Source organism: Echeneis naucrates, chromosome 4, assembly GCF_900963305.1.
Source record: "Echeneis naucrates chromosome 4, fEcheNa1.1, whole genome shotgun sequence".
In the NCBI taxonomy this organism is placed as follows: Eukaryota; Metazoa; Chordata; class Actinopteri; order Carangiformes; family Echeneidae; genus Echeneis; species Echeneis naucrates.
The window spans coordinates 20,096,850-20,118,591 of record NC_042514.1 but is presented as its reverse complement, the minus strand read 5'-3'; the positions used below and the strand labels follow the sequence as shown (position 1 = coordinate 20,118,591).

General features: G+C 40.7%; 2 protein-coding genes across 3 annotated transcripts in view; one reads left to right on the top strand and one right to left on the bottom strand.

Annotated features, from left to right (window-relative positions):
* dennd1b (DENN/MADD domain containing 1B) overlaps positions 1–12,272 on the bottom strand; it is a 96,411-nt gene extending 84,139 nt beyond the window's left edge. For both annotated transcript variants that reach the window (XM_029500264.1, XM_029500265.1), the window contains exons 1-2: positions 12,017–12,272; positions 11,425–11,489 (exon numbers count right to left, since the gene is read on the bottom strand). In XM_029500264.1, the coding sequence (XP_029356124.1) occupies positions 11,425–11,489; positions 12,017–12,033 (82 nt within the window). In that variant the 5' untranslated portion in view covers positions 12,034–12,272. The remainder of the gene's footprint in view (positions 1–11,424; positions 11,490–12,016) is intronic.
* Positions 12,273–14,835: 2,563 nt separating this feature from the next.
* Positions 14,836–18,991, top strand: c4h1orf53 (chromosome 4 C1orf53 homolog). The gene is made up of 3 exons (XM_029500787.1): positions 14,836–15,241; positions 16,497–16,598; positions 18,178–18,991. The coding sequence occupies exons 1-3, from the start codon at positions 15,038–15,040 to the stop codon at positions 18,247–18,249; spliced, it is 378 nt and encodes a 125-aa protein (XP_029356647.1). The 5' UTR covers positions 14,836–15,037; the 3' UTR covers positions 18,250–18,991.
* The last annotated feature ends 2,751 nt before the right edge of the window (positions 18,992–21,742 follow it).

The window sequence follows — 21,742 nt, the reverse complement described above, 5'->3', positions numbered from 1 at the left end:
AATCACAGAAAACACACGCTGTGTAGTGCAGCAGCTCCTTGAGGTGTAGAGAGGATCGATCTCAGTTAATGTCATATGGCATAGCACCCAGAGGCAGCTGTGTGGTGCTGATGACAGTGTAAAGCCTTGCCTTTGGCGGCTACATGCTCAGTGCTCCACAGCTGTGATTTGAAGTTCACATGCAAAGGGTGACAGACAGACAGCTCTCAGTCAGGCAGACAGATAGTCAGTGAGTCAGCCAATATTTCCACAGGGATGACAATACATCAGTATCTGTTAAAAGTGTGCAATAGTCCCTAATCCTGAACATATAAAGGGCTGTTGGTGCTCTGTAAGACTAGCCACTGAAACTCAGACATACTTTGACACATTGGCCAAAGTCAACACAATATTCAGCTGCCTAAAGTTGAGAGCATGAAGTTTTACAGAACTGTAACTTCTAAGGGGGTTTAACTGGGATGGCCATTGTAAGAGGTCATGAAATTCAACAAAGAAAAAGTATAGAAACCAAATTTGCTGAATGTGAGTACATTTTCATGTTCAAGACCATAACACAATATTTTACTTGATATGTGCATATAGCAAATAAATAATCAAATTTTTATTCTTTTTTTTTCAGTTAATTTAAAGTGATTGCTTCTATGTTTATATTCAGTACTGCACACTGGGTAGACTGGTTTCATTTTAGGGCATTTCTTTTCTTTATTTGATTGCTGTGTTATGAGTGGATGATTTAGATTTGGACTGTTCATGCTCCAATGTGTCTTATTAGATTTGCACTCTTTTTTTAGTAAAGTCAAGCAGCACCAGACCACCTCCACACATGTCAGGAGCAAAGTCTAAAACACAGATGGACAACACAAGCTAACCAGTTGATGAAGGAAAATTCTACTTCTAGGAGGGGGTAGATGAAGACAGATAAGTATAGGACAAGAAGAGGGAAAGATGAATGCATGTGTATCCATCCATAAAAAGACAAAGACTAGATAAATAATATTATTGTAATGACGATGATCTCAGGCATTCACATAGAAACCCAGACTGACCTATATTTTCTGTTTGGAAAAATAGGCCAGAACTCAAATTAAGGACCAATGGGACTATACACGCATGTAAACGCCATCATCTTCACAATAATTGGATGGTGTTAGGCAACGCAGGAGCAGCCTTGAGTGGAGAGACATAGCCTAAGGGCAAAGTTTTTGACATGTAAATAGTGAGGACAGAAGCTGAAATGACAGCACAGACAGGGTTGCATTACTAGTGCTGCTTGACTTGGGTCTGGCTTTCGCGACAGAATTAAGGTCTAAAGGACAACCGTCTACATGTCAAGATACCAGGACTCATATCATATCAATAAGTAGAGCGAGTCCCTTGTTTGTTAAAGGATTAATTTTTTTTAAAAAGTACATAAATAAATGCAAAAAAAAAAAAGGTACAAGTAAATCAATACTCAACTTTATTTGTATTCAGCCTTTATATCCAAACAAAAACATCAATTTGCCATCAAATAAACATACATCTAGGTTTTGTCATTAATATACAATAAAGAAGATGAAAAGTATTCTGAATTGCTACAGAACACAGAAAAAAAGAACACCAAAAAAAAAAAAAAAACATGAAGGCTAGTGATGTTAATTTAGGGGCAAGGTGGCGATGGAGCCTCATCTTCAGGTTCAGAATATTCTACAGGAGTGAACTGCTTCACATTTGATGTGTTCTCGCTCCTTGTCAGCTCCTCTCTGGCACATTTTGCAGAACACTGAAAGCTGAATGATGGCTGCATGCCTGTGGTGTACATTATGACGCACCGACATAACATATCGTGTTGTGCTCTTTTTGTTTGGTCAGTCAGTGACAGATGCCATAAACACTGTTCATCAAAATATCACAATATCAAAATCATATCACTGTTATTGAAACACTTCTATTGTATCATATATTGATCTTGATTTATTGTTCAGCTCTAGCTGGAGATATTTGTAATTGGTTAACAATACAACAATACAACACAGGGGTCTTGAAGAAAATGTTCTTCTGTAACCACTAACCAGCCTCTCGCATCTGCTTGTGGGGATTTTTGCCTACTGCTCCTTTTAGAACTCAGCCAGTTGATTGAGGTTGGAGCGGCATCTGGTATGTACCAACTTCTTCAGGTCTCACCACAACATTTCAATTGGATTTAGGTCCGGATTTTGACTGGGCCAATCCTCTTCGTCTGAAGCCATTCTTTCGTAGTTTTGCTGGAATGCTTTGGGTCATTGTCTTGTTGCGCAATCCGTTTTCGTCCCAGCTTCAACTCCCTGACTGATGGCAGAGGATTCTGGTCAAGAATTTGTTGATATGCCGGAGTATTCATGGTTCTTCAGATAATAGTTGTCCAGGTCCAGAAACAGAAAAGCAGCCCCAGACCTTCACAGTTCCACCACCATGCATCACTGTTGGGAGGAGGTTCTTTTCTTTATATTCAGTGTTGCCTTTTCTCCAAACATGTTGTTTTTGGTTGTGAGCAAATAATTCTATTTATAGAATCATCTGTCCAGAGAGTGGACCTCCAGAAGACCTCTGGTTTGTCCAAGTGCTCTCTGGCAAAATTGAAACGGGCAGCTTTGTTCTTTTTGAGAGCAGAGGCATCCTTTTAGCAACCCTCCCATGAATGAAAATCAATTGAATAAAAAAAAAAAACGTAGATGCATGCACATTTGTCCCAGATGCTACCAGAGAGGTCTGCAAATCTCTACAGGTGATGTGTGGGTTGGCCTTTACCTGATTTATTCTTTTTCTGCTGCTTCTGGGTGATAGTTTTGTTGGGCGTCCACTTCTAGGCAGAGTTGCTGTCATGTTGACGGTCCTCCATTTGTAAATTATTTGTCTTACAGTGGATGGGTGGAGCTGAAATCTTTTGGAGATGGTCTTATGGCCCTCCCCAGGCTGACCCTCTTCTTCGTGTCCTCAGATATCTCCTCTGCTCTCTGCATTGTTGATTTTTATGGGACAACATGGGTTTGGTTGGTTTCCTCTCTCTTTTATTTAGTGCAGGCCAAATACTCTTCCCAGTGATGTCTCATTTCATTGGTCTGCTTAAATGATTAATTAAGCACCCAAATGTGTTTCGCCTGAGACTGTTACCTGCTTGACTTAACCAATGCAGTCGGAGGTTCACTATCTTTTGCACATACAGTAATTCAATGTTTCATCAGCCAATCATTGTTGTTTGACTCAGAAGAAATATTTTGTGTATTTGGTTTGATTGTAAATGTTGCCATCTACTGTGATGAACATTGTATATTCCTGGCCATCAATCGGCTCAATACATGAGCAGCAGGGCTTAACTTGAAGGTAACACGAGAGTTAAGATTCAGATGGACATTAAGTGAGCCTCTGCTTCATGTATTTATTTTTAAACCCATCCCACCCACCCATATTTCTGCAGCTCTCTAGAAAATAGTTTCACAGCAGTCACAAGGAAAAAAAATCCCCCATCAGACAAAGATTCATAGGTCATGCATGCAGACAAATAAAAACAAACATACAAAAAAACTAAAGAAAAAAAATATCAATGAGAGTGACTTGATGCCATTTTTCTGCATTCATCAAAATTATTTCATTTTAAATTATTGATTGGGTTCCTCCTTTTCCCCATTTACTTGCTGTAGAAAGGGTAAGTCTAAAAATAGACTGTAAGCATCAGTGTCTAGAAGTCTTTGCATGTTCTCACAGTCTGGCAGCATTCGGGAATTCAGATGAGGCTCCTGCATCTTTCACAACTTCTGTCGCTTTCTCATGCACAGTCACACACATTTAGGGATGGTACTATTAACCATGATTTAAAATGTCCAGCCATAGCAGTTAAGTTATACCAAGATTAACTACACTATAACACTGTGTGGTTTACGACATATGTGTGTATGTATGTCTGTGCTAAATTGATTGTTAAAAACTAATTCATTCAGCGTGAATGACAGTTAATCATCCTATCATCACAATCCATAATAATAATGAAACTTTTATTCCTCTCCCTATAGTTTCACCATCAAAATACATAATCATCCCATCCCTACTGTGTACAACCATACACAGCCACAGTCAGACATGTACCTGTTAGCACATACTCACACAAAAAAACATTTACCCTGGAGTTTCAGCACTGTGTCAGTGAGTGGGAAAAGCTCAGCCAGCATTCTCCACAGTATCTCACCTCTCCGTTTATATCCACCACCTCCTTTATTCCCCTCATCTCCTTCCCTTCCTCCCTACCCAACTTCATTCTCTGTTCCTAATTCAATGGTCAATAACGTCTCTGTACAGAAAAGTATACTTGCAGCTCCTCATTGGTGGTGGATGTATGTGCCAAAACATGGTGAAGCAGGGCCACATGGCACCACCTGAACATTCCCAGCGACCAACTCCCTCCATTGTAGCTGCAGGGCCTGTCTGTCCCTATCAGAACGAGTAATAATCACTAAGGGGGGTGAGAAGAATTGCGCCTTGTTTGTGACTGTGCAAACAATGTGTGATCACAAAAAAAGGTTCATATGCAAAAAGGAAAAACGGGTAGAGACAAGAGATGTGTGTGATATACGTAAAGTCGTAAAGCTGTTACTGATAGAGTGACTTAACAGAACAGAAGCATGGGTGAATCTGGTGTCCACACAAAGACCGCCCTGTCCTTCAATCCCTGGTACTAGACCAGCAAAGCCATATTAACCGTTTAATTTCCTTTATTGTGCAGGCAATGTTGAATTCATGAAAATACTTTGAATGTTCATGCATTACTGTTTCAAAGATGAGATGAAAACCATTACTCATGGTTAAGAATTTGCATATCAGAACTGACCAATAACTCAAACTGAAAAGGTGCTAAATTTAGGGTTGTAAAAAGTATCAGTGCTCAAAAAGTATCAACACAAAAACACTGTATCTGGAGGATAGGGAAGGAATAAAAGGTTAGTAAAGCCTGTTTATTAATAAAGGTGGCTGTCCAAAGTGTGAACTGTGAAGGTCGAAGTGAACTTCCCACCCATCGGTTGATCGATGAGAGTGCATGTGAATCGACTATACATGCCTTTCTCCACACAGGTGGCACATAGCCTTCTAGAGAAGTGACATTTTTCACAATACTACTATTGTTCTGTCAAGATTTTTTTAGGCAAGAACTGATTTGTTTAAACTCGATTTATCAATATAAGGCCAAATCTAAAATTTGCTCCATATTTTCAGAGATGCGAGGTCCCACTAGTGGGATAGTCAGCATGTCCATCGGCTATTTAAATGACTGGGCAGTCAGCAATCATCATATCCTGTTGAGAACAGCCTTATCTCGACAGGTCCCTTTAACATTTGCCCCTGGGTCCTGTGTCTCTGTAGAATCAGAATCAGAATCATCTTTAATGGCAAGTTTGTGCCCACAAAGAAGGAATTTGACTCTGGTTCACTTCAGTCTGCATGCAGGCGTCTTATATAGAAAATATATACACAAAGTAGAGGTTAAACCTGAGATATCATTTATTTTGGGTAGCATCTAACGGGTAATATTTAATCATTTAATTTTGTATTTTTTGCCCCACCAATCGTTCAGCTGAGGGCAATGTTCTGTTACAATTGATAACTTTATATTTTAATTTTAATTTAATTTGTTATAATGGCTATTGTTTTGCATCAAAACTAACATAATAATTAGTGCAAAATACCCACAGACAGCAATACAACCACAATATTCTAAGTAGCAGGTCAACTTTTCTCCGCTTCACTCTGGGACTTTTGAAGAGAAAATAACACTTATTAGTCACAATCTGTAACACAAACTTATTAAATTGGCATTGTTAATGTTATCAATGGGCACTAATGTTGCAAAGGGCAGTGTCAGTCTTTTTTTTTTTTTTTTTTTAAATCAACTAGCGGCTTGCAGTTCTGTTGATTACAGAAAGTGTTATTTTTGCCTTACTAAAAATATTTCTCTATGCCTTTTCAATTTTTGTTATTTTCTATCTGTATTTTCCTGGGTATTGGTTTCAAGGTTAAAATTTTAGTATCATGAAAACACTAGCTAAATATTGATCATATATATATATATATATATATATATACACAGTGTGGCCTTCATATTATGTGAAACTTAACAGGCAGGGGGAAATTGAAGGATACTGCTTGCTTGTATCTCTTGTCAATAAGAAAAGATCTGGAAGCAGCAGACCACCACACAGTTAGTCACTAAATGACTGCCTGTGAGTACAGAACTAAAAATGAGTACTAATAATGGTAGCATTATTGAGCAATGTATTCAGATTAAACTAAACTAGGACAAGAACATTGTGAAAAATGCAACCAAAGAAAGGGAACTGACATTGATGGTGCTACTCGAATCCACAGTGCTGGCTTGATGTATTAACAAATTAATATCATAAATCTTTCTGTTTATATGTTATTTGAACAAAATGCCTTAGACCACAGATTTTTACTATGCATGCAGACAGAAAAAAAACGCTGATCAGAACTTCATGATATGACAGTCACTTATGAAAAATACTGGGCTTGGTATTAAAGGGGGCATCTCAAATATCCTCTGCACTAGACACCACATCATGGGATGAAAACCAAGACATTTCCTCAATTAGTTTCAGACGAAATGATGAAGAAACAGTAAATACTTGGTTGATGTCTGAATTGCGTCAGGGAGCCAATTTTCCAAAGTCACATGGCAAAACAAGAGAGAAATGCAGACAGGTTAAAGTGGAAGACCCCAGGGTCCTCTCAAGAGTATGGGTAGAGTTGTGTGGCTTCTCCAAAGACCAATCAACACCTTCCTTGTTGCCATGGCATCTGTTAGTACTGCAATGGCCTCCCACCTGAGGGTGAGCCATCAACTCAATGCACGGAATCCAATCAGATTGCAGAACTGGCTAACACTTTGGCCAAGGAGCAAGTCTGACAATTTGCAGAATATTAATGTTCTACTTTTTCCAAAAGTTCTAGTACAGAGGCATCTTGGTCTACAAATACAAAGGGTGGAAATAAGATGCAATGAGAACCTCAGGGAGAAAAAAATGGATCATCATCGCTCTCCTGCAGCGGGACTACAGCAGAGAAGCGGGCAGACTGGTAATAACTAGATGAGACACTGCACCCTCTGGGTCACTGCAAAAATATTCTTAGGAACATAATTAGCTTTTCTTAATTGCACAAAGCGCAATGATAAGGCCATGTAATCCCAGGTTTCAATGCATCTACTCTAATGCATATACTTTTGCTCTTCCTTTGCAAATATGTCTAAGAGGAGTGTTCTTATCTTTTGACAGTTAAACCTCCTGCAGCATATTCAATACACTGACAATATATTAGGCTTCCCCTGTAGTTGAACTTTTTTTTTTTTTGGGACAGCGTGCATTACATGACAGGATTAAATACATATAAGATTACAAAAGCATTTCAATTAGGATGATAAATAATGAGAATCAATAGTACATTTTTATAGTTTAACAGGGTTAGCTAGCATACCTACTAAATAAAAAAAAAATTTAAATACACATGACATCATGAGGTGGTAATGTTGGGAATTTTATTTTAACTGTTTCAGGTGTTTATTCATTTAAACATTTTTATGTATTAAGTGAAATAAAAATAGGCTATAAAAGCTTGATTTAAACAGAAATATGTGTATGCTACCTGTCTCATTATTCTGACAAATCCATAGTACAACATTATATGTTGGCAATTCAAATAAGCCCCAATTAAAATGTTGCATCATATGCAACTGTCTTTTACCTATTTTTAAATGCTAAAAAATATATATGCAACTAATGCCTAGATTTTCTGATTGCCAAGTAGTCTATATGAATAAAAAGGAATGATTAGTTGAATCTTCATATTTAACAGCCAAGTCCAATTCAACTGATTAAATTATGAATCAGGGCCTATAAAAGCATGCCACAGCCTGGGCAGAATGTCAGTTTATCCCAAAGTAGAAAAATATTTATCATCACTCATGCATTAGGACACAAGAGAGCTCCTAATTCATCAGACCTGCATGTCTTAACTGTGGATCAAACGCAAAAGAAGAGTCAAGCTGGAGAAAAAGCATGCAAGGAAAGCCAAAAAACAAACTAAGGCTTGGTTTAAAGCAGTAAATCATATGCCTAATTGCAGTGTGAATGTAGCTGTGAAATTGATATGCTCATCTATTATGTTTATTGCTTTGTTACTGGGAACAATCTGGCTGGAGGGAGCATGCAAGGACAGGTAGCATCTGTCCCATCCTATTGTCTTGGCAGTGTTAGCTTCATCTGCTAGCTATGGCAGCATCTTGGAAGCGCATCAATATAGCTTTATGTAGCCAGCGTTGCTAGTGGCTAGCATGCCAGTCACGCTCGCAGGCATTTCGAACTCACAGTCTGAGCATCTACAGAGGAGTGAGCCAACAGAGCTAAACGGAGCTGAGCTTGAGCTGATCAGGGAGGCCAGGTCTCCATGGACATGCATGAGGAAAAGGGGCTAGTGTCTGTCATCGATCCATGAAGTCCAGCTATGAAAACTGCCACCATTGTGCTGTGAACTTTATTTTGAATTTTTTTCCCCCAGCAAAACTTCAGTTGTGGAATAATGATGCAATAATGATGCAAAACCCGATTACTGATAAATCTTTATCAAATAATCAGTGGTCAAGGCCAACAGTACTCTAAGAACGAGAAGGAAATGAACAGCTATTAAACCAATTCTGTTATACCAATATTCTATTATACTTTATTGTTCAAATCAAACCAATTACTTAAGTGTTCTTATCTTTGGCATGGAAGGCTGAATGTCATTTATCTTGGATAGAGTAGATCCCAAATATGATCTTTTTATTGTCAAGAATAAAATGACCATTGTTGATAAAGAAAACTTATGGATCATGAGAGCCTTATAAAACACAATATTGTATGCCGTTATGTTTTTTGCAATAGAACTTTGCAATGTACTTCAATGAAAACAAGTTTAAAAAAAAAAAAAGAGCAATGTTTTCACTCAAAACTGTCAAAACAGCAAATTGGTTCTTATTTTACAACATGCACATGCTAAGGGATGAGTTGTATAGAGCCAAAACAGCTGTGCACGAACTGACACTGTCGAGGAGGGAGCCACATTCAACTGCTGAAAGCTGTGTGTATGAGTTTGTCCAAAGTACGCCAAATATTTCACAGTGCAATCTATGCAGTCACATCCCCAAGTATCCCCCATGGATGGACACTGTGTCCCAGGCACCCACAGTTACTATGCAACCAGTTTATCTTAATATAAACATTAATAACTTCAGTGAGAAATATTCAATTGTGTATCTCATAATGAGTGTGCAATCTATTCTGAGACTGTTGGTCAAACCACCTAATAAAAAACAAGCTTTGCAGCCCCGTCTGCAAACATGTTGGTGTTATCTTGCACACTGCACTGACAGAGGGTGTGAAACTCAGACACAGGAAGTTGAGTGAAAGGCTTACTGACCATCTGTAAAAGAGCTTGGCTATTTTAATCTGGCTATAGCTCAAGTTTTTGTTAAACTCAATTTGAACATGCCAACTATTAAAAAGGGAAAGTGCACAACAGCACTGCATGTAATTTTGTTGCTCATTGATCTTGTTTCAGACCTACAGGACCAGGATGTGGTGAGACTGGTAAAACATAGGTGCAGCATCAGAAAAACTGTGCATACACCAAGCTTTCCAGTGACTCAAAGAAGACACCCTTTCACTGCCTTTGCAGTTATGCACAAACTGAATTGCTGGTAGAGGGAGTGCTCAGAAACTGACAATCAGCCAAAACCAATCTAAAATTAAACTTGTGTTCCCTAAAGGAGAAATGAGAAATGTGAGCAAGCTCCAACCGTTTCTCCAAATGCTGAAATATTCTTCATTATGTTGCTATGGCAATTTAACTACAGTCTATCATGGCTGCACTATTGTTTGTCCACTTCTAAAAGGTAAGGGACAGTTGTGTGTGAATGTGAAGTTGCGCTTTTTTGGCAAGTGCCCTTTGTTTGGCTGTAGAATAAACAGCTCTCAGTTGTGGTGCAAAGTTTTCAATGTAGGTGATTTGAGTAGGCACCTGGGAAATTCAATGGGTCCTAATTAATGGTTACATTAATGTATATTCAAAACATGTCTGAAATTTAACAAATTAATTTCTAAAACTGAATTGTTTATTGGAAAACAAATGTCACAGCCGCTTCACTGAGCTCATACATCATAGCAACTTTCTCAAAAGGAATGTTTTATATCATATCAGGGCTCAGCATGTAGAAAAGAGACATTTAGTAAAATGACTGAGCAAAATGCTCAAGTTACTTTTGACCTGAGGGGTGTGCAAACATTGCTCTGTTGCTCTAAAGAGCAGGAGTCCGGATATGAGTCGGACCCAGGATCATACATGGAGGAAGTCAGTTATTAAAGCACAAGCTGGTGGTTTGTGAGTTTAGTTTAAAATCCAATATCAGAACCACATCCAAGAGAGCTAGTGTAATATGTTGTGAAAATGTTTTACATGATATTTGAGTTATGTGTGACACTAGATACTGAGCTGAAATATAGAAAACTTTATTTCCTCAGTGGCCACAGTCATTTCCCACTTTAGTCTGAACTCTTTTGTGACGATTTCCACTGCGAGGATGTTTGACCACTGCAGCAATAAGTGCATCTTGCTGACCCAAGCATAGTCTCTCCATAACAATATTTATGGGGTCACAGTCAAAGGGGGAAAGCCTTAAATCTTAAACTTATAGCCAGGGTTCATAAGAAAGTAGTACAAACTGGAAAATCCAGCACCTCCCGGTACCCAGAAATAGATAAGCAGTTGAAGATGACTGAATGAAAGAACAATAACATCTCTTCCCATGTAATATTTTCCATACAAGGCATGGAAATGTCATCCCTGCTTGATAAATGCATAGAAAATGATGGTCCTTGGAATTACTGGTCAATGAATTTGCATTGGCTGATCATTCAGCAATTCATAAATTCTGTGTAGGAGCGCAACAAACAAATATATTAATTATCAGATCATCTCCCAATTACTGTTTTGATTTTCAAATAATCCTTTGGTCATCGAACTTCAGAAAAATAGGATAGAAGTCAAGAGAAATTTTCCCAGAACCTGAGGTAACAGAACAATAATTATAAAACCAGAGACGTTCTATGTACATTAAATACCATAGCAAAATGCATCATACACAACACACCATGAGCCTGAACCAGTGAATTTTGGGCATTAAATATTTTTTTAATTCTTCCATTATCAAACTGATTACTAAAAATGTTTCAATGTAATATAATATTGACAAATAATACTTTTGTTCTGTATAAATATATATTCAATGGTTCAGAACCTTTTGTTTTAACTTTCTCCACCAAGATTACGAACACATATCATGTTATTCTTGAAGATAATGCGATCACCTACCCTCATTTTCAGATGCCGGACATGCCACCTGCACGACAAGATCGAATGTTCGTTCAGGATTCTCCCTGCACAAACAAACAAACAAACAAAAACTGTTCATTTGTGAGAAATAAGGAAGTGCTGTCAACAAGTGTCTAACATTTTAGCCCCAGGGACACGTCATGTGTTGCCCATATGCTGCATTCACTGAGTGGTCCTGCGTTGTTTCCAGAGTTTCCAGTCAGCAGCTGACTGACAGTGACACCGCCGGGGTCTGCGTGAGAGCACCAGCTTTCCGTGGCTGGTCTCTGGACGTCGCGTCCACATGAACCCGGTTTAAAGCCGTCTGCCTGGCTAGCGGAGCTGCTAATTGGTAGCCGGCTAGTCGGCGGACTGGCTGACCCAAATGCTTGCCGGGCCAGCTGGCCTTGGCAGTTAAATCCACTGTTGGAGAAGCTCAAAGCTCAAAATACGCCAAATACTCCTTGCTGATTTTCCCACTGTGCCCCGATTAAAAAGTAACGCTGCGCTCCTCGGCCACACTTTAGCCGTTAGCTAGACATATAGACCGATGAGGCGCCGGAGGAAGGTGGGGGCACGTTAAATCTCTTACTTTATTCTGCTGTCCATGGTTAGGCTACAGCATCGCGACGGCTCTGCTCTGCTGGCTGTCCGCTAATATCCCCGCCGTCCTTCCTACGTCTTCACCGTCATTTCCACTTCATCTGTTCCTCTTCCCAAGCCGTGGCGACCACATGCTTGTAGGTGGGATGGTGTGGTGGCGGATGCCGTCCTTCTCGCCCTGAATGCGGCCTGGATCCCGGTCCCCCTGCCCGAGGTCTGACACAGCCGTGGTTATTTCCCACAACAAACACCACTCCAGGAAGTGCTGTCAAAGGTTTGGTGACGTCAGCTCCTCTGCCGGTCTGCAGCCTCTGCCCGGCTCCGGTGAGTAACAGGTAAGATGCACGCCTCACAGACTGTTACGACGGATTAAAGCAGACATTCAGAAGCCGTGTTGATGAGTGGCTGTCTGCGGCCCTTCTCTCATAGGAGGAACTTTTGGTTCACTGTGTAAGTGTGTGGAGGGAAAATACAGTGAACAAAAACAGAGAAGATCACTCATGCACTGTTTGCAGAGGGCAGGCTATTGGGGTCCAAAATCACATCTAGTAAATCCAATAGGTCATTCTGGTCTTATTGCATGTGATCATTGTTTTGTGTCACAGAGCTCATGTAAAGAGTAATTTCAAGGCACTCGTCTGTTCAATTATTGTTATTATTATTAATATTTTTTACATGGTAGGTTTGGATTGTCTCACATTCACTTAGGCAAAACACTTCACCCAAAAGGTCAGCTTCTCAAACCTTATCAGTGGTGGCATCAAAAGTTTGAAAGGCGAATTTGTGACAAGAAGATTGTCAGCTTGGTTTGAGTGTTGAATTAGAACAAATTACCACCCATGAAGTGCCTTTTAGCAGGGCCTAGAACCCTCAACAGAGGAACTACTTCATCACCATCAATTCTAGCCGTGGAGCTGTGGTGTACAGCAGAATTGGTGAAGGCTGGCATAATTACTTGACTTTCCCTGCATAATTACAGTGTGTTATGAGCATATGCTACTTATTGTTCCTAGAGGACTGACTGCTGTACTTAGAGTAACCATGTTAGACCACAGTTGTCCATGCATGAAATAAATGCTGAAGCTGCGATGGATGCACTGTCTGTGTCGTCCTGTGTGCATAATGTGTAGAGTCATCCCACTGTGGTGAAATTTGCTCCAGGACACCATATTACACACACTGATCATGAATCAGCTGTGACACCGATCTTGTTAAGGGGAAATCCACCGTAAAAACAAAAATTTAAGACATCCTATTGCTTTCTACGACAGACTTAAACATTTTATTATGGACATTTGCAGTGTATGGACAATCCACGTGTTGTAATTCAAAGTTGTAACCTGTACCACCAATCACTTTAATCTTACTACATAATTAATGTTTACAGACTCTTAGTTACTGTTGATTTTCCTTCCTGCAATGACAATCAAGTTAATTGGCGCAATGAAAAATCAGTTTAAGGGTGAACGGTCCTTTTAATGTTTGCATCGAATGTCAAGTTTTAAGCAATATTTGTGTCATGTTAAATTGAAACCAATAGCTCAAATGAATTTCACTCTCCTCTCCAGAGACCCTATCTGGATCAGAGCCAGATGTCTTCAGACTGACTGGAAGGTAATTAAGTGGCAGCAGACTGGGTCTTTTTTTGTTCCAGGCATTCACATGAAATTATAATGACAGGACTTTTGCCACAATCCAATAAAACACAATATAGGCATATATACACATTAAAAGACATGCATACAACTCCTTAGAGTCTTTGATGGTGTAAATCAGTTTGATCTTCACATTTCAAGGTACAGCTACGTATTGTATTTGCTGAAAAAAAGGCCAATCCAGTTATCCATAGCACTTCTCTGGCCTTGAAAATATTTTTTGGAGGGGCTTCAAACAATTGACAAATGGCTTGGTTGGTAGATATACATCTACAGCTTTTTAATTTCTGCTGTGCTTCCCATAGTAGGTTTGCACAAATATTTTTACCAGTGATGTACAATTTGTCTGAGGGCAAATTGACCCCACAATGTCAGTCAACAGCCACTTGTCAAGTTTCATTACCCAGAACCTTCAGATGTCGCTTACAGCAGTGGATAACCTTGAACAAATGCATTAATGTCCATTCATCAACCTTGCAGTGCTTAGTCCAAGTCTTAATATTATATTATTATCATGGGATGATGTCTTTGTATGCATCAACTGCAGTAGAGAAAAGCCAGATATTATACAGGAGGGACAGGGTAGTAGTCTGCACAGTGTCACACAGCACTGTTTCTATAGTAGTTTGGGTTTAAACCATACATAGCTTCACCCACTGAGTTTTCTGTACATTCAAAAAAAGATCATGTTGCTCTTTTTGTATTTATTCAATGGTGCGAGCAGCACTAAGGCAGTCCTATTGACCTCTATAGCTCTCCAGGATTGGCAGAAGTCACAGACATCTCAAGACTAAAAAAAATACTTTGGAAAGTAACTATGGACTGTTGTATTTATTTGTTTTTGTTTTTTTATTTTTCATTTTAAGTTAAGGGTACTTAAATTATAATTCCATTACCATGCTGGTCTAGCATTTCCTCTTTGGAAAATAAAATGCATGAATTAATTAATGGTGTCTTTCAATTTGGATTTCTGCTATGGCTGTGACACTAGTTAGTTAATTCACCGTGTAGGTCGTGTAGGTTTGTAATTCTTAACGGGAGTGTGAAGTAGCTGCTTTGAAACAGCAGGGGCGCTGTGTGGACCAGGGAGACGGTCACGTGTCACCAACGTGACCAGAGCCGACGAGGAAGTGAAACAGTTGTGTGAAAGCGCAGGAAGGAGGGGCAACCGGGAACATGAGCGGCACACGCTCTTTAAATACTTATTAGTTTCTAATGACGCGATGCTATGTTTTCATCATCAGTCATTCATCGATGCCTCTCTCGTGTTTGCGAAACGAGCAGAAGATCTTTGAAGTGTGCCTGTTGTTTGACAGCATTCGCAGAGAAGTTTGAGTTGGAAAGTTTGCAGCAGCATGAGTAAAGCGTTTGTCGGCGGATTGGTTCAGCACCACGCTCTTCTCAACGCGCGACACGTAACGATGTCAGTACGGAAACCCTCAGAAGGAAGCTCCAAGCGGCCGAGCGGCATGTTACACATCAATGTAGACGGGCGAGGGGGGGCAAGTTACACAGAGGAAGAGCTGGCCATCCATAGGGTCCATACAGTGGCCTGTGAGGTACGATGCATCACTTTACACACTTCAGTGAAGTCGTGTTGTTCGATAGGACCTCGATCAGGCTTGGTGAATTAGAAGCAGGCACAGCCAAGCGTTTTGTTTTGTTTTTGCTTTTTGTTGTTGTCGTTGGTTGGGATTTTCTCCTGAACTGCATTAATGGTGAGGGTGCTCAGATCAGTGCCATGATGCATGTTTTATTTGAAACTTTGGGTATATTATAGTGCTGGTTTACTAAAGTTGAATATTTTCCCATTCTTTGTAAGATTCACTGTAACATCACCTGTTGTGGTTAGATTTTTTGGCTCACTGGAAAATATGAGCTGCAAAAATTAAATGACAAAATCTTTGGCGAATGGCTAACATTTCATTATTTGTCAGAGATGAGTTATTTTTACACTCTTAAACAATAGTTACCAGTGGCTGCGCTGGACAACTCTGTTTTGTCTATAAAGCTTTAAAGTTTTACTTGAAGGCATATCCTCTCATTGCCTCACAGACTGTACATGCCATCTACCTAATGATCAGATCCATTATATTTACCCAATCCCTCTTGCTTCTCATCAAACAGAAGCAACAGTGAGCTCTCAAATATGCGATGAGTCGTGAATAGGTATCATCTACATGCCTTTAGGTTTATTTGTTGTAAATATTGTTCTTCTGAGTGAGGATGAAGTTGAGGCAAGTTGGCCGTGCCCTGAGGAGAGTGGTAGGGTCTGGGTGGGAAAAGCACAATACAGAGGGGGCCCAGCAATGCCAGTTTCACTATCTGGCCCTGCGATGCCATGTGAAATGACAGCTCGTGTCACCAAAAGCCTGAGGCTTTTTTCCCTTTGTAGCCTGTCAGAGCTCACCAACTAGTGGGCCCTCAGTTTGAAACAGACTGAGAGATGACATTTTCTAACTTCCTACGGGATGGCAAAGGAGTTCAGTGCTTTTCTTTTGCAGAAGGTCTTTGTTTGGCTATACATGATGAATAATTAGTCCAAATAAAAGAATGATTGTGTCATGATTTTTATTTTGCATCCTGCAAATCTGCAGAGAATAAAACAAACTTGTTCCAGATCATTTTGCATCTGTTTCTATGTTTAGAGGTCATCCATTCTCTATTCTAGCTGACCCCAAGCAAGCTGTCTATATGTTTATATCCAGTCTTTGGTTGTGTATGCTGTATATGGTTAAGCACACAGAGGTCACACGTCCCCATATGTAGTTGTACGTCATATTAATTAAATACTAATATCCTTATTATATCCAGGCAAAGAAGCAGATGTACGTCGACCCTTCCAGTGGGTACAAGGTGTTCACAGAGTATGCCCACCTTCAGAGAGGGAAATGCTGTGGGAGTGCATGCAGACATGTGAGTTTTGGTATTTTATTTTTTTTAGGTTGTTTATCAACCTCACCCCATTTTGTGCTTTGCTGGGTTTTCCTTATAATTTTGGCAACAGCTCTATTGTTTTTATGCACTCAGTCCTGTCCCATCAACTTTGGTCATTTTTGTTTTAAGCTCTGGGATGCTAACTTTCATGCATGAGCATTTCCACTAATGTTCTCAATTACTTACATCCAAATCATAAAATAAAATTAAGCTTTATTTGAGTGGCTGATAAGGGTTCCTTAACATGGGGCTGAAAAGGATTAATTGGTTTAATCAGTAAGAAAATATTCCCTGTGTATTTCAATCTTGGACTACACAAGACATTTGATTTTGTATGGCCATGCACCTAAATGTTACTATACTCTTCAGTTAAGTCTTCTGTTTCCAAGTTGCTCCATAATACATGTGACTCACTGTACTATGACTGATTTGCTGGCTGCTACAGACAGGTGTTGCCCACAAGCACATTTCAGGAATACTTTCATTTCTAGAAGTGATGACTCTTAAATTTCCTGAATCTGAGCACTTTCACCCCTTCCTGCAGGTGTTTAATTTCCTCTGCCAAGTGAACCCTCCTGTATTATAGAGAAAAAAAAAACACACGTGCACTGCTGTCTCTAATAAGGCAGCACAACAAGACGAGGTGCACCAACATGGATGGATGAAAAAAGAAGAACTTAAGACTACATAATATAGAATGGCCAATATTAGGTTTTATGTCCAGTTTACAGTAAGAAGATGAAATCCAGTGATCAGATCATGTCTGCTGTAAAACCCACTGGAAAAATGATGCTGTACCATTTCTGCCTTGGCAATTACGCCTTCATGTGACTGAGAGATGTACGACAGACTGTTGCTGAACAAGTTGCCTGCTTAGTGTGTGTCAACAAGTTTTGAAAATAAGCAATTTTATCTGGTGACTGAACCTTTGCAAATAATACCAACATAACCTGTGAAGCACCAGTAATTTAATTGGCTTATTGTTTTGGTGAGGCGGGCCTCTTTTAAATTCAATGCAAAATATATTCACAGTGAAATAGTGCCTTAAAGTTTAAGTTGGACTTAATTAGTGCTGAAAATGTTGTTTTAAATGAACGCATAATAATATAATTGTTCCTGTCAACTCTCAGTCCTGTAGGTGTTCCTGTCAACTTGTGAAAGTTGAGAGCAACTTTTTTTTTTTTTAAGTATAGCTGTTAACAGTGTAGATTGAGTAGAGGGGTTTCATGATCACATTAGCCTCAGAATTTTACTGGTTCCTAGTAAGTCTTGCTTGAGTCTATTTCACATCTTGTCCCATCCTTCCCTCAGCGATACCATCCAGTCTTGTTTTAGACTGTCCGTCCTTGCCCAATCCCGTCCAACTCTGTCTTCTCCAGTTTTTATACTAATGATCTGTGTTTTTCTATCATAATTTGCCTTAAATTCACTCATCCCACGCTCCTGTTTGCATTTTGCTCTTCTTCAATATGTTACTTTTAACATGTTTGTGTCTTGTTCTCTGTCACTCAAGCTCTGCTCCACATGTGATTAAACAAAATTTATGTTTGTCCCCTAGTGTCCATATGGCCAAGTCAACGTGAAGGACCCTGCAATGAAGAAACAGTTTAATTCTTTATTTTATGTATAGGCCTAACAAAGTCAGTAAAATGTATAATTTTGTTTAAAATGGAACACACCACATGTTGCTTATCTTCTGGCTGTCATTATTTTGACTACTTGAGTCATTTTTAGCAGTGTGCTAAATGATGAAATATGAGTAGTGTGTATGCAATACTTACCTCCTATGAATCACAACTATTCATGGGATTATTTTCATTCTCAAAACAAGCAAGGATGAGGAATAAGATTTTGTTCATTACAACCTGATGTAAAATGTCCTTTTATCGCACTTTTGTTATATTTTTCAGATTTTTCTTGAATGTCCATTGCAAGGCCTTGAGTCAAATTTTTCTCATATTTCTTTCAGAGTATTGAATATTTCGTGGTATTCTGCTCCTGTGATGCCTTTACAAGGGTTGTGGGAGTATTGAGATAAAAACTGAAAGAGCATTTTAGATATTCACCCTCAAGATAAAGGGCATATAAGTGAAAGTAACTGTAGTCAGATGGCTTGTGCTTGTTTGCTTTGCATTTCTTCCTGTTTCTTTCTCCCAAATGCACAACTGCATGAATATTAGCATCATTTACACTCCACAAGTGCTTAACTGAACTGTCTACCTTTGACTGAAATATACTGTGTTGTTAAAAATAGGCTGGGGCCAAGGGTAAGCCCTTACACTTTGCTGTGCAGCTTTTACACCACTTGGAATCAGGCTGTTAACAAACATGCCACGGACATCAACAGCAGCCCTCCCCACCGGACCTGCAGCTCAGCCTAATAGCAACACTTGGCTACAGCACAGCTCCCTGCAGCTGTTCTCCTGATCTGCAGCCGAATGAACTCCTGGGCCCTCTTATTCCAGCACTGCACTGGATCAGCTCATGTTAAGGAGCATATTTAGACCCCGGCTTCCTCCATTAGCATACCCGTTGGCTGCTAATAGGCCAATATAGAGTAAAGGCTGCGCTAAACGCCGCACTTTGTAGCCTACAGTAGCTAATAGTACAAGGCAGGGTCAAGTGCGCAAACAGCTCTACCTGTGCATGCAAGTGATGTTGAGGAAAGATGTGGCAATTGATTTGTAAGTGCATGTGGGTAGGCAGCGCGATTGCCTTCCGGCGCTGTCTCTGAACCTGCCACACACACTCCGTCTCCGCCTGATTGGCCAAACAGCGTCGGGGATGAGAGGATGTGTATGCCGGCCCTTTTTTTTTTTCTTTCTCTCCTCCTCGGCAGGTGGGTCCCACAGGCAAGTCCTTCGTTTTCGAAGCAAAGCCCTGTGAGCGGCTACAAGGAGAATCATGATCCCAACAGTGCTGGGGAGGACAGGTTCTTGGGGACGCGTCGTCAGGCGGGATGAGAGGCGGATTCATTTGGTGCTACTCTAAAGCGAGGCAGCGGAGCGTGCGGCAGCAACATTTCTGCAGCGGGATGGTGAAGGTGTCACACTCATCAAGTACCTGGGCCCGCTTGCCTGCCGCGGGTTTTGCCTAGGGACTTGTCTGTCACATTAAAGTAGATGCATTGCCATTGAGGGCCTCGGCAGTCCCGCAGCCTGACCATGAAATAGGCCAACTTTCATGTCCGCTTCATCCCTCCATGTCTTCTCAATCCAGTGATGGCACAGTTTGAAATGTTTGTGTGTGTGTGGTGGGGGGGGGGTCGATTATTTTCTAGCTGAGCAGTTGGTGACATAAACAGCACAGCAATCCTTGCGACAGATTTGTGGAGAAACTTGTAAATCTACTTGCTCACCAGAAAGATCTGTCATGATATTTAGAGACAGTTTGGTTTGTTCGGCATTTTCTTGGATTCGAATGGAGCCATTATTGATATGTATCCTGAAGCCTGTAGTATCCTATGCAATCAGCAATGAATGGGTCACATCACCACTTTTTCACATTTCGTGTTCTGCAGATTTGTTTATGATGCCAAGCAGCACACTTCATCTTATCGAACAGGTTTATCATGTTGACCCTCCTAATCCTTGCCCTTATGTATTGTTTAACTTAGTTTATTTTCCCTTCTGCATAAACACTTGTGCATGCACACAGCCCACTTAAGCAGGACTGTTCCCACATTGCAGACATGCTCCCACATTATAACAGCCAACTCGGCACTCAGTGCTTATTTCAGGCATTTTGGACTGAACATTTCTGACCTTCAGCTGGAGCGTATGCTGTGTTGGAGAGTGGCAGCTATATACCGTGTGCCTTTACAGGACCATGGCGGTAGCCGCAGAGAAAGAGGGAGCTTTCCACTTTGGAACTGTGACCAGACAGGCTCTAGTCAAAACCAGTTGACAGGCCAAGAAGACCCCTGCCACCTCCATCTCAAACAGGCACAGCAACCCTGCAGCTACTGGCCGCAATAACAGTCAGTTACAGTGTCTCCATCACCATCAGCCAGACCAGCCAGGAACTGACAAAGGGGGGGGGGGCTTGAGTGTCAGCCATATGATGGCTGAAAGGAACAGCACTCTCCACAACTGGCCAGGCACTGTTTGTGTATGTGTGCGCACACATGTGCTCACGCTCATGAGTCTTGATATTCAAGCAGCATTTGAGCATCAACGTTCTACACAGACGATGTCAGCTTGCCTCAGGGCAGCAGCCTCCACAGTGGTCATATGGACAACCAAATCCCTGTGGTTGAATTAGTGATAAAAAAAAAAAAAAACCCACACATGGCCACTGAGTGACAGTCAGTGCACCAGATTCCTTTGGACGGAGCGGGCTGCAAATAGCACTGAGGAGCAATTTCTCCCTCAAACCGCAACTGGTGGTCAGGCTCATGCCAGGACAAGTCGTGGCTGCCAGATGAGCCCAGATAAAAGGAGAGTCACAGGCAGTTGCAGTCACTGAAATGCCGAAAGGCCCAAGGAGCGCTTTGGCCCCTTTATCTCCCTCTAGGATCTGCAGTGAGGATCTCTGATTCTGTGTCTACACTTACAAAATAAGTGATTCCATTGCTTTTATTTTAAGCTGTTTATTATTGTGCTTCCCCCTGACTTCATTCATTCAACTGCTTATCCGTTTCCGGGTCACAGGGTGCTGGAGCCAATCCCACCTCACACTGAGTGAGGGTGGGGTCACCCTGAACAGGTCCATCACAGGGCCAACAACCACTCACACTCAGAACTACGGACAATTTAGAGTCACCAGTTAACCCAAACATGATGTCTGGATGGTGGGAGGAAACCCACGCAGACACAGGGAGAACAAACTCTGCAGAGAAAGGCCCCAGGCCCGGGAGCTGAACCCACGACCTTCTTATTGTGGGGCAACAGTGCTAACCACTATGTCGCCGTTATGCTCCCCCTGACTTGCTCTTCTAAATCAAAGTAAAAGGAAGCATCCTGCCTGACAATGAAACACAAAATAAGTGTATTCATCACCTAAACAGGACTGTGTCCCTCAAATAGGCGCTTTGTCACAATTAGTTTATAGTGATAAAGAACATCCATCTTGTTTGCATGTCCTTTCTAGTGCGGCCAGATATGGAGAAATATGTGCACCAT